Genomic DNA, 11618 nt, shown 5'->3' with positions numbered 1-11618 from the left:
ATGAAAGTTATTCAAACCATATAGGCACAGAGTGATTATTATACTTTGTTGAACCATCCTTTTTGTGTTGTGTCATTAAATTCTCTATATATTGTATGTTTAAAGGTAAAGTAATTTTGGTTTTTAAGGTACAGCATGAAATTCAATAGTTAATCTTCTTTTTATATCGAAGATGTTTAACAGGTTTCTGACATTGCGGGGAATTATTTCCATTTTAAAGATGAACATATTTCATTAAACAGAAATATGTATCACTATTTATTTGTGTTAGTTTTAACATTATATTAAACATTTTAATGTTAGTTTCTCCCTAAATGCTGGCTGATGTGGGAAAAATTGATAGTTATAAATAGATTCCGCTAGAGGGCAGGGCGGGCGGTATTCCAGCAACATCTGCTTCATTCAATATTCCTGTGATAGTCTCAGTTGGCTCGTTCACGCGCTCTGAGATGGTTGATCTCGAGTGCCCACCTCCTGACGGCGGCTCCCGAGCCTGGTTTGTTATGCTCGGTTCGTTTTTTGTCAACGGTCTCATATTTGGCCTGATGAACTGCTACAGTGTAATATATGAACGTCTACAAGAGGAACTTAGGAACGATAATGTTTCTGGGGCTTCTTCTAAAGCAGGTTAGGATCCATTTCAGCCATTTGTACGTCCCATTATAGTACCATTGACACCTTATCCAATTTAGATGAACTTCCTGCTCAATAAGATATATGCAACATCGCTTCTTCATTTATTACCTTTAATTGTTAAGTCGAACAGTTTTTCAAATTATACTCGATTAGCTCCAATTAGTAATTAATTAAAGAAACTAATTTCAATCCATCAAAAGCAATTGAGATCCATTAAAGGATTAAGAAATGTATTACTTTAAATGATTTAACTCAGTGAAACTTGTGGTTGAAAAGAGCGGCGAAATTGCATCATCTGTTTGCTACCTTCCCCTACGTGTAACACATGCTTTTCTGTTACCGAGTGTCAGTGTGTTTACAAAAATAATCGTTTCTCTTTTCGCCTTGCCGTAGTAGGAAGTATTTATTGTCAGTATTAGAATAAATCTAGAAAATAAAAAAGATGTCAGAAAAATTAAATACTCATAAAAATAAAATTATGAATCTTATTTTATTACAAATTTTGAATAAATAACATTTTAACATTCGTTCATTTTTTCTGTTTTATTTGTGTCTATATCCTTAAACTTAGCGCAGATTGTTGTTATAGTATTTCACCCCATTGACAAGCTAATTTATTTTCTTGATTTTTTTTTAATAATTAGATTTAGTATCGCTATTTGAATCGATTAGCTAAATTTCAACGGTTTATTTATTTAGTTTTAAGATTAGGAACGATTAGAAGGAGCCCATTCCATTATCTTTGGTAGATTTGTTGGCATTGATTTTTTAACACAGAAATTAACTGATGTGTATGTACCGTGATTACTACTGATAATTAATACATTTTTCAAACTGTATAATTACTTTTTTCAATCAGTTTATAATAAAATATTCAGCCTCTTAGCAAAAAAATTTTTTTTTAAATCAAAAATTATATTATAATTAAATTATAAATAAATCATTTATCAGCTTTATAGATTTTGAAAATTTATCTTCTTTTAGTTGAATAGATTTTTTTTTTTTTGTTATGCATTCATAAAAATTTTACATCACTACTTACTTTCTTCATGTTTCTTAATAAATTGAAAAGGTTGATTTAATACAATTGTATAATTTTTAAGATATCAATAAAATACAAATCCTCCTTGATAAGGACTGGATCAAGTGACATCTGTCATCGGTGTGTCAGTTTTATGGTCTTGATACAATACGTAATGTTTATGAATAATTATTAAATGTTTTATGTATTTTGTGTTATCAAGCAGTTTAATACAATATATGTCCTGAAGGAAATGGAATAATTTTTTATATTATACGGAAATATATCATTACTTGTATAGCAACATGAACCAAATTTAAAATCTGATTTCAATGGATGGAAGCTGATTGTATTATTTTTTTATATTAAAATATATATCGGAATTGAATATCTGTGACCTTTTGAAGGTCCATCTCGGTCCTGGGTCATTGTTCATGTTTAAGGAAACGTTCACTCGGTTAAGTATTACGTAACATTCTGACCGTGGGATTTTCTATCGCTAATATCGGGTCTGTTCCAACTACCACTCTAGACTGTTAGAAGCGTGTACAGTACTGTTTTCGTATTCCAGTACTAACGGCTCAGGTCTAGAAAAAGAACCTTTTTAAAATTTTATTAGATAGTTCGGAAAATATTGAACATGAAGAGTTTTATTAGGTCAATTTAGAGCCCACTAAACGGACCATGAAATATGTTATGATAATTAATTTCCTAGGAATAGCAGGAAATATATTCACAAACTGTTGTTCCAGATTATTAAAGAAACAACATTAATGTTCCGAAAACTATCTCGAAAAATATTGAACTTAAAGAGTTACCTTAAGATCCAAATATTAGAAAATTCTCCATGAAAATGCTCTATTTTAAAAAAGGGTTTATACATTTTTTTAAGTAAATACTTTTCAAGATACAGAGCACTTGGAGAAAAATGTGCGAAAGATTTAGTTTTTTTTCCTCAATATAATGAACTTCCGGTGTTGAGCTCTTGTGATAGTTCAATTCCTAACTTTTCAAAGAAGTTTACTGTTCCTCTTGTTTAGGTCAGGTAAAAAAATAAATTAATTCCTATTGGAAAATTCACGTTAACTGTTAGAAAAAAAATACAGTATTTTCCAAAAAAATATATTTACCTGGGAGTATACGGAAAACAAAACACAAAAGTAGAAACTCTTAATGGGTAAACCTTTTACTTATGAACACATACAACTCAATAAAAAAGAAAAAAAATGAAATTTGTTCATTGCAAATTGCTTTTTAGTTAAAAACTAAATGCACTAAATCTGGGATCTGGTAGTCGGGTTAAAACAAGACTTATGCTTAATATTTTGGTTCTGAAATTAGTTTAAAACTTAAATTTTATGAATTTATTGACATGAAAAAGAATAGCGTTTTGAGAGACAATTTTTTGAATATTTTGATATTATATACTATATTATAAACAATATAGAATTTAAATGTTCGGTTTCAAATTGTAGTTTTACATCAAAGCAGGCCCTGACTGTTACAAGAGTATTCAGGAGGCCTTGAGCGCGAAAAATGTGCCTTCTACTTTAATTCGTGGAGTTAAATCAACTTACCAATAGCCAAATGATATTGTAAGAAAAAATTGCATGTGCTCAAAATCTTTCCCTATGGCACGAAGTGTAAATCAAGGAGACAGTTTTAGTACTCTTCTTTTCATCATATTCGTAAATGAAATTCCCAATATATGAAAGGACTAAAAGAACAGTAATTGGAAAGTGGAACTTAAATACAATATTAGTACAGATTTATCTATGTGCAAACTGTATTGTTCTTCGCTCTGACAATGAAGAAAAACTGCAGTGGGTTCTAGTTGAATGACAAGAAGAATTTCTAAGGAAATCAATGGCAATAAACCAAACACGAAGTAAAGTCTTTGAGATCACTTGGAAGAAGAAAGATGTACCTATTTTGGAACGGTGAGAACATTGTAGAGGACTCTTCTCATACTTAGGCACAAAGGTTATAGTACAAGAGCCGGGAAGAAAAAAAAGGCAGTTATCTCACCCCAATTATTGATTACTTTAATGAAAACTAGGTATAATTACTAGTCAAAATTCATGTGTCTGCCAGGTATACTATAGCTAGGAGGATTAAAAAATGGCGGATCTTTAAAAATATTTTTAAAAAACACTAATTTTTCATTCGGTCATCTATATCTTAAAAACTACCAACACACTAGAAAATCCAAGAGAACATTATTTAAAGAAGAGTAAATTTTCTGAAATATTAGCCTTAAAAGAGCTATTTACGTCCAATAGTTCTCGAGATATAGCCTTTTAAAAAGCAAAATTTCTTAAAAATCTACTGGAAGATTAGTAGTTAGTTAATTTATTTTGAGAATTCTATATTTCAGGAACTATGGGACGTACAGATGTCTATTAGCACTCTAATTAAAGCTAGTTTAATGGACTATAAAGAAGTTTATGAACTTTACCTTCGTAGGGTTAAGTTTTCATGATATTTGCTAAAATAAATTGATTTATAGTTGTTCGAAAATAAGTTTGATTTATGAAAAACTTCATTTCAGAAATCATTGAACGTACAGATGTCTCCCAGCGCTCAAATTAAAGCTAGTTAAATTTACTACAAAATAGTTAATTATGTTTATCTTTGTAGGAGTAGTAGTTTTTATGATATTTGACCAAATAAACTCACAAAATGTTAATTTTTAGTTGTTCCTATAAAATGTTGGATTTATGAAAAACATATCTCTAGATCCATAAGACGCACATATTTCTGCCAACACTCAAAAAAAGGAAATTTAACTTACTATAATGTAGTTTATGACACTTATATTCGTAGTGGTAGTAGTTTTTATGATATTCACATATGAATAAAAATTTGGCAATTGAAAATTAGTCCGAACAACTATGAATATATTTATTTTAGCAAATTTCATGTAAACTATTACTCCTACGATGATAAACATCATAAACTACTTTATAGCTGATTAAACTAGCTTTAATTTGAGTGCTAATAGACATCTGTACGTCAAATGGTTTTTGAGATATAAATTTTTCAAAACAAATTCACTAACTACTGATCTTTCAGTACGTCCCATTCAACATTTTTATGAAATGTTGCTTTTTAAAAAGCTATATCTTGAAAACTATTTAATGTAAATAACTCTTTTAGGGCTCATATTTTAGCAAATTTACTCTTCTTTAAATAACGTTCTCTTAGGTTTTCTTGTATTGTGACTACTTTTTAAGATATAGAGCTCCGAATGAAAATTATTTTTTTTATCGCTTTGAAACAGCCGCCATTTTTTATTCTATATTTTATTGCTAAAATATGAGCCCTAATAGAGCTATTTACGTTCGATAGTTCCTGAAATAATTCAATTAAAAAAAAAATTCATAGTAAAATCTATCAGCACTTTTACAAAATTAAGCATTTTATTTATAATCATTACACTTTCTTGTGACTGGTTAATATTGCTTAAATAAATAAATTTTATTCTATTTTAGTCTCAAAACATTTTTTATTCCCTAAAAGGAATAAAAATGTTCATAGTGATAATATGCCAGTCGATTTGTCTTTTTCTGAAAATGAAAAAAAAAACAACAGAAAAATAATATTCCTGATTATACCACATGAACTTTTAATTAATGATTGGAGAAGATGGTCGGGGGGTGAAGATTTTTTGTGATGGGGGTGCGGTCAGCAAAAACAACATGAACAAACAAAAAATTATTTACTTATGCCGACGTTTCGACCTGAGTTTTAGGTCTTCATCAAAGGTATAGAACAATGGAACTGTATTGAAACTCAGGTCGAAACGTCGGCATAAATAAATATTTTTTTGTTTATTTATGTTGTTTTTGCTGACCGACCCTCCCCCCCTGACCATCTTTTCCAATCAGTAATCTACAGTCAATATTTTTTATAAATTTATAAATATGTTCTTTTCCGATTTTTTCGGAAGTTCGTTGTTAAGGGTTCATCGAGGTGCTAAAAACGAATATCAACTTTGTTTCACTCCTAAAAAATCTTTGACCACACTTTGGTAGGTCAGTCAGTCTGAATTGTTTCTGTATAATGCTAATATTGAAACACTGTGAGGGTTATTATATTTTGTATAGTGTATATATGACATTATCATAGATAAAAAAATAGTCTAAAAGTATAAGAAAAAATCACCTAAATCGGACCAGAATTAGCGATTATACAGCAAAGTTAGTTGTTACCATTTATGTTACTATAGTTACCATTTTATTAATTCATCTATAGATTAATCGATATCAAAGTTTCAATAGTGTTCAATTAATTTATATACATCCTCAAATATAGCAATAGCAAAGCATTGCCGGGTCTCCTGGTTTCAAATTAGAACAAATTAAAAGCAATTTAAAAAAAGTTTTTTTTTGGAAAAATTCTCATCTAAGTCCCTGTTAGATTCATTCAATGACTGTTATATCTGTCTGATATCAAAGAACACATAATTATACATTGATTTACTAAGAGTTGTTCTTGAGAAAATCCTAAAAAAAAAATAGAAGTGTAAAATCGATTCTCTAAAGTGGCTTCCTGTTGATCGATTTTAGCGAAAAAGTGTCTGTTATATCTTAGTCATATAAATATAGCCTAAATATGTAATTTTGGTTTTTGTTTTTTGAGCTAGTCTGCTGGTCTGCTATTCACATGCAGACCAATTTTCGAAAATTGGATATTGGGAACTTCAAAACGTGAAATTCTGTCGAAAACTCAACTTCGAAATTTTGCGCGATCACAATACTTCCCCTTACTATGTAAACCTTATATAGGTAAGAGAAAGTGCAAAGAAAAGAGAGGTTATTGTGCTGGAATTGGCAGTTCTAGTAGTGGGGAGTAATATTCAGGCACGTGGGCCAATTATTCTTTTTTTCCCAGACCTTATAACTACCTAGGCGTTGAAAATAGTAAGCCTAGACTATCCCCCTTGGGAAAGATAGAAGGTACTGTTCCTTCCTAAATTCCAATTCATATCTATTAGTACAAGAGCCCAAGAGGAGAAAAAAAAGCAGTTATCTCACCCCAATTTTTGATTATTTTAATGAAAACTATGTATAATTAATAGTCAAAATTGATGAGTCTGCCAAATATAGGTGGGGGAATAAAAAATGGCGGCTATTTCAAAGCGATAAAAAAAATTTTTTTTTCATTCGGAGCTCTATATCTTAAAAAGTACGAATAACACAAGAAAACCTAAGAGAACGTTATTTAAAGAAGAGTAAATTTGCTAAAATATGAGCCCTAATAGAGTTATTTACGTTAAACAGTTTTCGAGATATAGCTTTTTAAGAAGCAATATTTCATAAAAATGTTGTATAGGACGTACTAAAAGATCAGTAGTTAGTGAATTTATTTTGAAAAATTTATATCTCAAACACTATTTGACGTACAGATGTCTATTAGCACTCAAATATAAGCTAGTGTAATGAGCTATAAAGTAGTTTATCATGTTTATCTTCGTAGGAGTAATAGTTTACATGAAATTTGTTAAAATAAATTGATTTATAGTTGTTCAGACAAATTTTCATTTGCCAAATATATGTTCATATGTGAATATCATAAAAACTCCTACCCCTACGAAGATAAGTGTCATAAACTACATTATAGTAAGTTAAATTTCCTTTATTTTGAGTGTTGGCAGACATATGTGCGTCTTAGGATCTAGAGATATATTTTCTCAAATATCCAATATTTTATACGAACAACTAGAAATTAACATTTTGTGAGTTTATTTTGTCAAATATCATAAAAAATACTACTCTTACAAAGATAAACATAATTAACTATTTTTTAGTAAATTTAACTAGCTTTAATTTGAGTGCTGGCAGACATCTGTACGTCCAATGGTTTCTGAAATAAAGTTTTTCATAAATAAAATTTATTGTCCGAACAACTATAAATCAATTTATTTTAGCAAATATCATGAAAACTACTACTCCTACGAAGGTAAAGGTCATAAACTTCTTTATAGTCCATTAAACTAGCTTTAATTTGAGTGCTAATAGACATCTGTACGTCACATAGTTCCTGAGATATAGATTTCTCAAAATAAATTAACTTACTACTAATCTTTCAGAAGATTTTAAAGAAATTTTGCTTTCTAAAAAGCTATAGCTTGAGAACTATTGTACGTAAATAGCTCTATTAGGGCTCATACTTTAGCAAATTTACTCTACTTTAAATAATGTTCTCTTAGATTTTCTATTGTTGTTGGTAGTTTTTAAGATATAGCGCTCCGAAAGAAAAATCAATGTTTTTTTTAAGGTTTAGAAATAGCCGCAATTTTTTAATCCCCCTACCTATACTTGGCAGACTCATCAATTTTTATTAGTTATTATTCATAGTTTTTATTCAAGTAATAAAAAATTGGGGTGAGATAACTGCCTTTTTTTCATCCTGGCTGATACTAAATACCTATAACCAGGAGTTGGGGATCTTGTAACCTCATTCTGAAAATCAATTCAAATATTTAAAACTTTAATTTTATTCACCGACACTAAAACCTATCTAGCCTCTTTTCTAAATCATCAAAATTGTCGGGAAAAAAAGTTGTCAATGGAGTCTTAAATGAATATTCAGTACAATAAAACGTTTGCTAACGTATATAACCATTTAGGCAACTTTATAAACTTACTCTTGAAAGTAAGTTCACTGCACAAACGTTTTAACAAGTATTTAATTTGTTTGTGTAAACTTGAAACTTATTTTGGTTTGCTTTTGTTCAAAATTTAATAAGTTATTTTGTATCTATAACAAGCTTGTTTATGCACGTTCCTATGGTTTTCATTGAAATGGAATAATATATATAAATAGATATTATGATTTGTATTTTTCCTGTAATTAAAAAAAAAAAATAATACGCCCTGCAGATACATTGTATTATTTGAATAGTCGTTAATTGTTTACTGAAATAATATTTTTTAGTCTGTAGTTACATTAAAAGAAATCAACGGTTTTGGTCCAAGAATTCGGGAAAAACAATAATTATTTCATTCATTTTTGTATTATTTTAATGGAAACTATATATAGTTATTAGTCAAAACTATAAAACTTCCCCTCAAGTACGACAGAGACATTAGTTATGGGGAATAAAAATAGGCTGCTATTTCAAAAAGTAAAAAAAAAAATTAATTTTTATTCGAAGCTCCATATTTTTAAAAATATCTACACTAAAAGACCTAATAAAACATGAATTAAAGTAGAGTAAATTTGCTAAAATATGAGCCCTAATAGAGCTATTTACGTTTAATAGTTCCTGAGATAATACAATAAAAAAAAAAAAATCTATCAACACTCAAATGAGAGCTAGTTTTTGTATGATATTAGCAAAAATAAATTCACAAAATGTTGTTTCCTGGATGTTTAAAAAAAAAAGGTCTGATTTGTGTAACCATTATAAAACTATATAGATTCAGGCATAATATTGCTAAGTGATAGTTAATCGTTTATACTTTCCCTCTTCATCTTTTTATTTAAAACTTAATATAGTATAGTGTTTAAGAAATTTAAGGCATTCAATTACTCACGAGCTATGACTGTATCCTATTTATGATAGATGAGGGTTTATCCGGATTATTTCAAATTGTCCATCCTTACAACTTTACTATTTTTCATCTGTATATTCTCAATAGCGTTACAAAATCAGAAAACTTTTCTGTGTGCGAAGTAGATATATTTCGAAATATGAACTGAGCTATCATTTTTTGGTAAGTAAAATAGTAAGTGAATTACGAATAATATAATAAAAAAAAATTAAACAATTTGATCGATGATCCATTTCCAAAAATGTTGACTGATAAATCAATTTTCAAAATAGATTGAGCTAAAATTTCTGATATAGATCACTTCCATTTCTTTAATTATGGGTTTTAAACCTTACGTAATAGCATTACTGTTTGACCTTTCTGATATGATTATAGCTTCTAAATTATTCAAGAAATAATGAAATATATTTAATTTTTTTTGTTAACTAGACCATTCAGTCATTTTTATATTGATTAATTTTTTTTTTTATGAAAAATTACCTTTTTATAATTTTCTAAAATATAAGCCCTAACAGACATGTATGCACGAATTATTGTTCCTAAGATATAGTACTTCCTGAACCAAACCTTTTTTTTAAACATCGATAAATCAACAGTTTGTAAATTTATTTTAGAAAATGTAAAATCTACTATTCCTAAAAAGATAAACGCTATAAACTACTTTACAGGACTTTAATTTGAGTGCTAGCATACATCTGTACGTCTAATCTTTCCTGAGACTGAGATATTGTTTTTCGTAAACCAATTTTTTTTTTTTTTAAGTATCCAAGAATCAACATTTTGTAAATTTATTTTGGCAAATATCATAAAAACTACTTTATTTTAAACATCATACTATATTAAGTTTTAAATAAAAAGTTGAAAAGGAAAAGTATAAACGATTAGTTAGTAATAAGGAATAGCATGTCCGAATCTATGTAATGTATTTCGAGAAGGTAAAAAGGTACATATTGCCAATAAATATCTAGGTTTGCTCTCGCTGTGTAGTAATGGCAGTAATTCATTAAGTAAATTAATAAAATTCGTAAAAAAACAAATGAGTCAAAAGCGTTCTAGTCCATGTACGTAGAAGGGCAGTAATAGTCTAAGAGCTCGGAGGGGGGGGGGATGAAACCATCTATTATGTATTCATTTCATCCTAATTTATTATTACTTTAATGAAAACTATGTATAGTTAGTTACTGATCAAAATTGACGATTCTGCAAATTATAGTTGATCGCCCAAACCACCCTTCTCCAGCCTGCCTATCTTGGGCTACTGCTTTCCAGTTTGCTGCATGTAGCCCTTTCGCATCTTTGTAGATTCTGTATTTTTGGTTTTTGGCCTTCAGCGTTGTCTCTTGCTTATACTGGCATTCATTGCGTATAGTCGTCCTGATGGATTGCTTCGAACCACATGTCTAGCCAGCTCACCGCAACTGTTCATTGTTAGTTCTCCTCCATGTGTTAAGGCTCTGACCCCAGATCAATCTTGTAATTGTAAGGACTTTCCATACATATCTATCAGTTCTGTTTTCTAGGGTACCTGTTGGAGCCCAGGTCAGAGCATGTCCTTAGGGTGGATTTTTCGGCTCACACATTTTTTTTTTATCTTCATTTACTTGCAAGCCGATTAAGTATAATAGAGCGTTCTCTTATCCGGGGAGAATTCATTACAGAAATTATTAACTTTTCTATTCACTTCTCTTAAGTGTGTTAGGAGATTTTGACCATTAATGAAATATTTGATGCAGATAACATATCTTCCGTGGAATGCAAACCGGTATTATACAAATACAAAATGCAACGAAGGCATTGAAGGAAGAAGTGAAAAACTTCATTTGGTGAGATATTTTGATTCATTCTTAATTTAAATATTAACATATATCAACATCAACAACAACTGTGTCAACGAAATCAATAGCTTGATTTCTGTATATGTTAGGCTCTGTGTTTATTTACAGAAAGGAAAATGTTGACGTACTTTATTTAATAAAGAAGGCCTTTTAATCGTTTATAGAGTTCATAGAATGTTATGTATGAATCTATAAATACGAATCTATGTATGAACGTAGATACCCTATAGTAGTTGAATATGTTGTTTTCTTCTGTCTGTCATTATTGAAACAGAGATCTAAGAATGCCCACTCATCTCTTTTTGTTAATAGTGTGCACATAGTGACCCTGATTCCTTCCGTACTTGTTTCTACAATTAAAATTCTAAGAATTCTTTCTTAGAGTGTGCGAGGGGCCTTACGTACCCCATAGGACACCGGTGCACATTGCTGGTATGAGGGACATATTATTACAGAGGCACAGATTTTGATGTAGTAAATAATCATTTAAATTTATTACAACATTCATCATTAAATTTAAACATGTAATAAATTATTTCTGTGAAAACGTTGAAGTAAACAATA

At 29.5% G+C, this 11618-nt stretch overlaps 1 protein-coding gene across 1 annotated transcript in view; it reads left to right on the top strand.

The window, feature by feature from the left end:
• The first annotated feature begins 405 nt into the window (after positions 1 to 405).
• kar (monocarboxylate transporter 10-like protein kar) overlaps positions 406 to 11618 on the top strand; it is a 36893-nt gene continuing 25680 nt past the window's right edge. Inside the window, exon 1 of the mRNA XM_014436261.3 lies at positions 406 to 627. Within this exon, the coding sequence (XP_014291747.1) occupies positions 450 to 627 (178 nt within the window). The 5' untranslated portion in view covers positions 406 to 449. The remainder of the gene's footprint in view (positions 628 to 11618) is intronic.

Source organism: Halyomorpha halys, unplaced genomic scaffold, assembly GCF_000696795.3.
Source record: "Halyomorpha halys isolate HHAL.00 unplaced genomic scaffold, Hhal_1.1 Scaffold1847.1, whole genome shotgun sequence".
Classification (NCBI taxonomy): Eukaryota; Metazoa; Arthropoda; class Insecta; order Hemiptera; family Pentatomidae; genus Halyomorpha; species Halyomorpha halys.
Note: the sequence above shows the minus strand (reverse complement) of the source record. Positions and strands in the feature narration are given on the sequence as shown.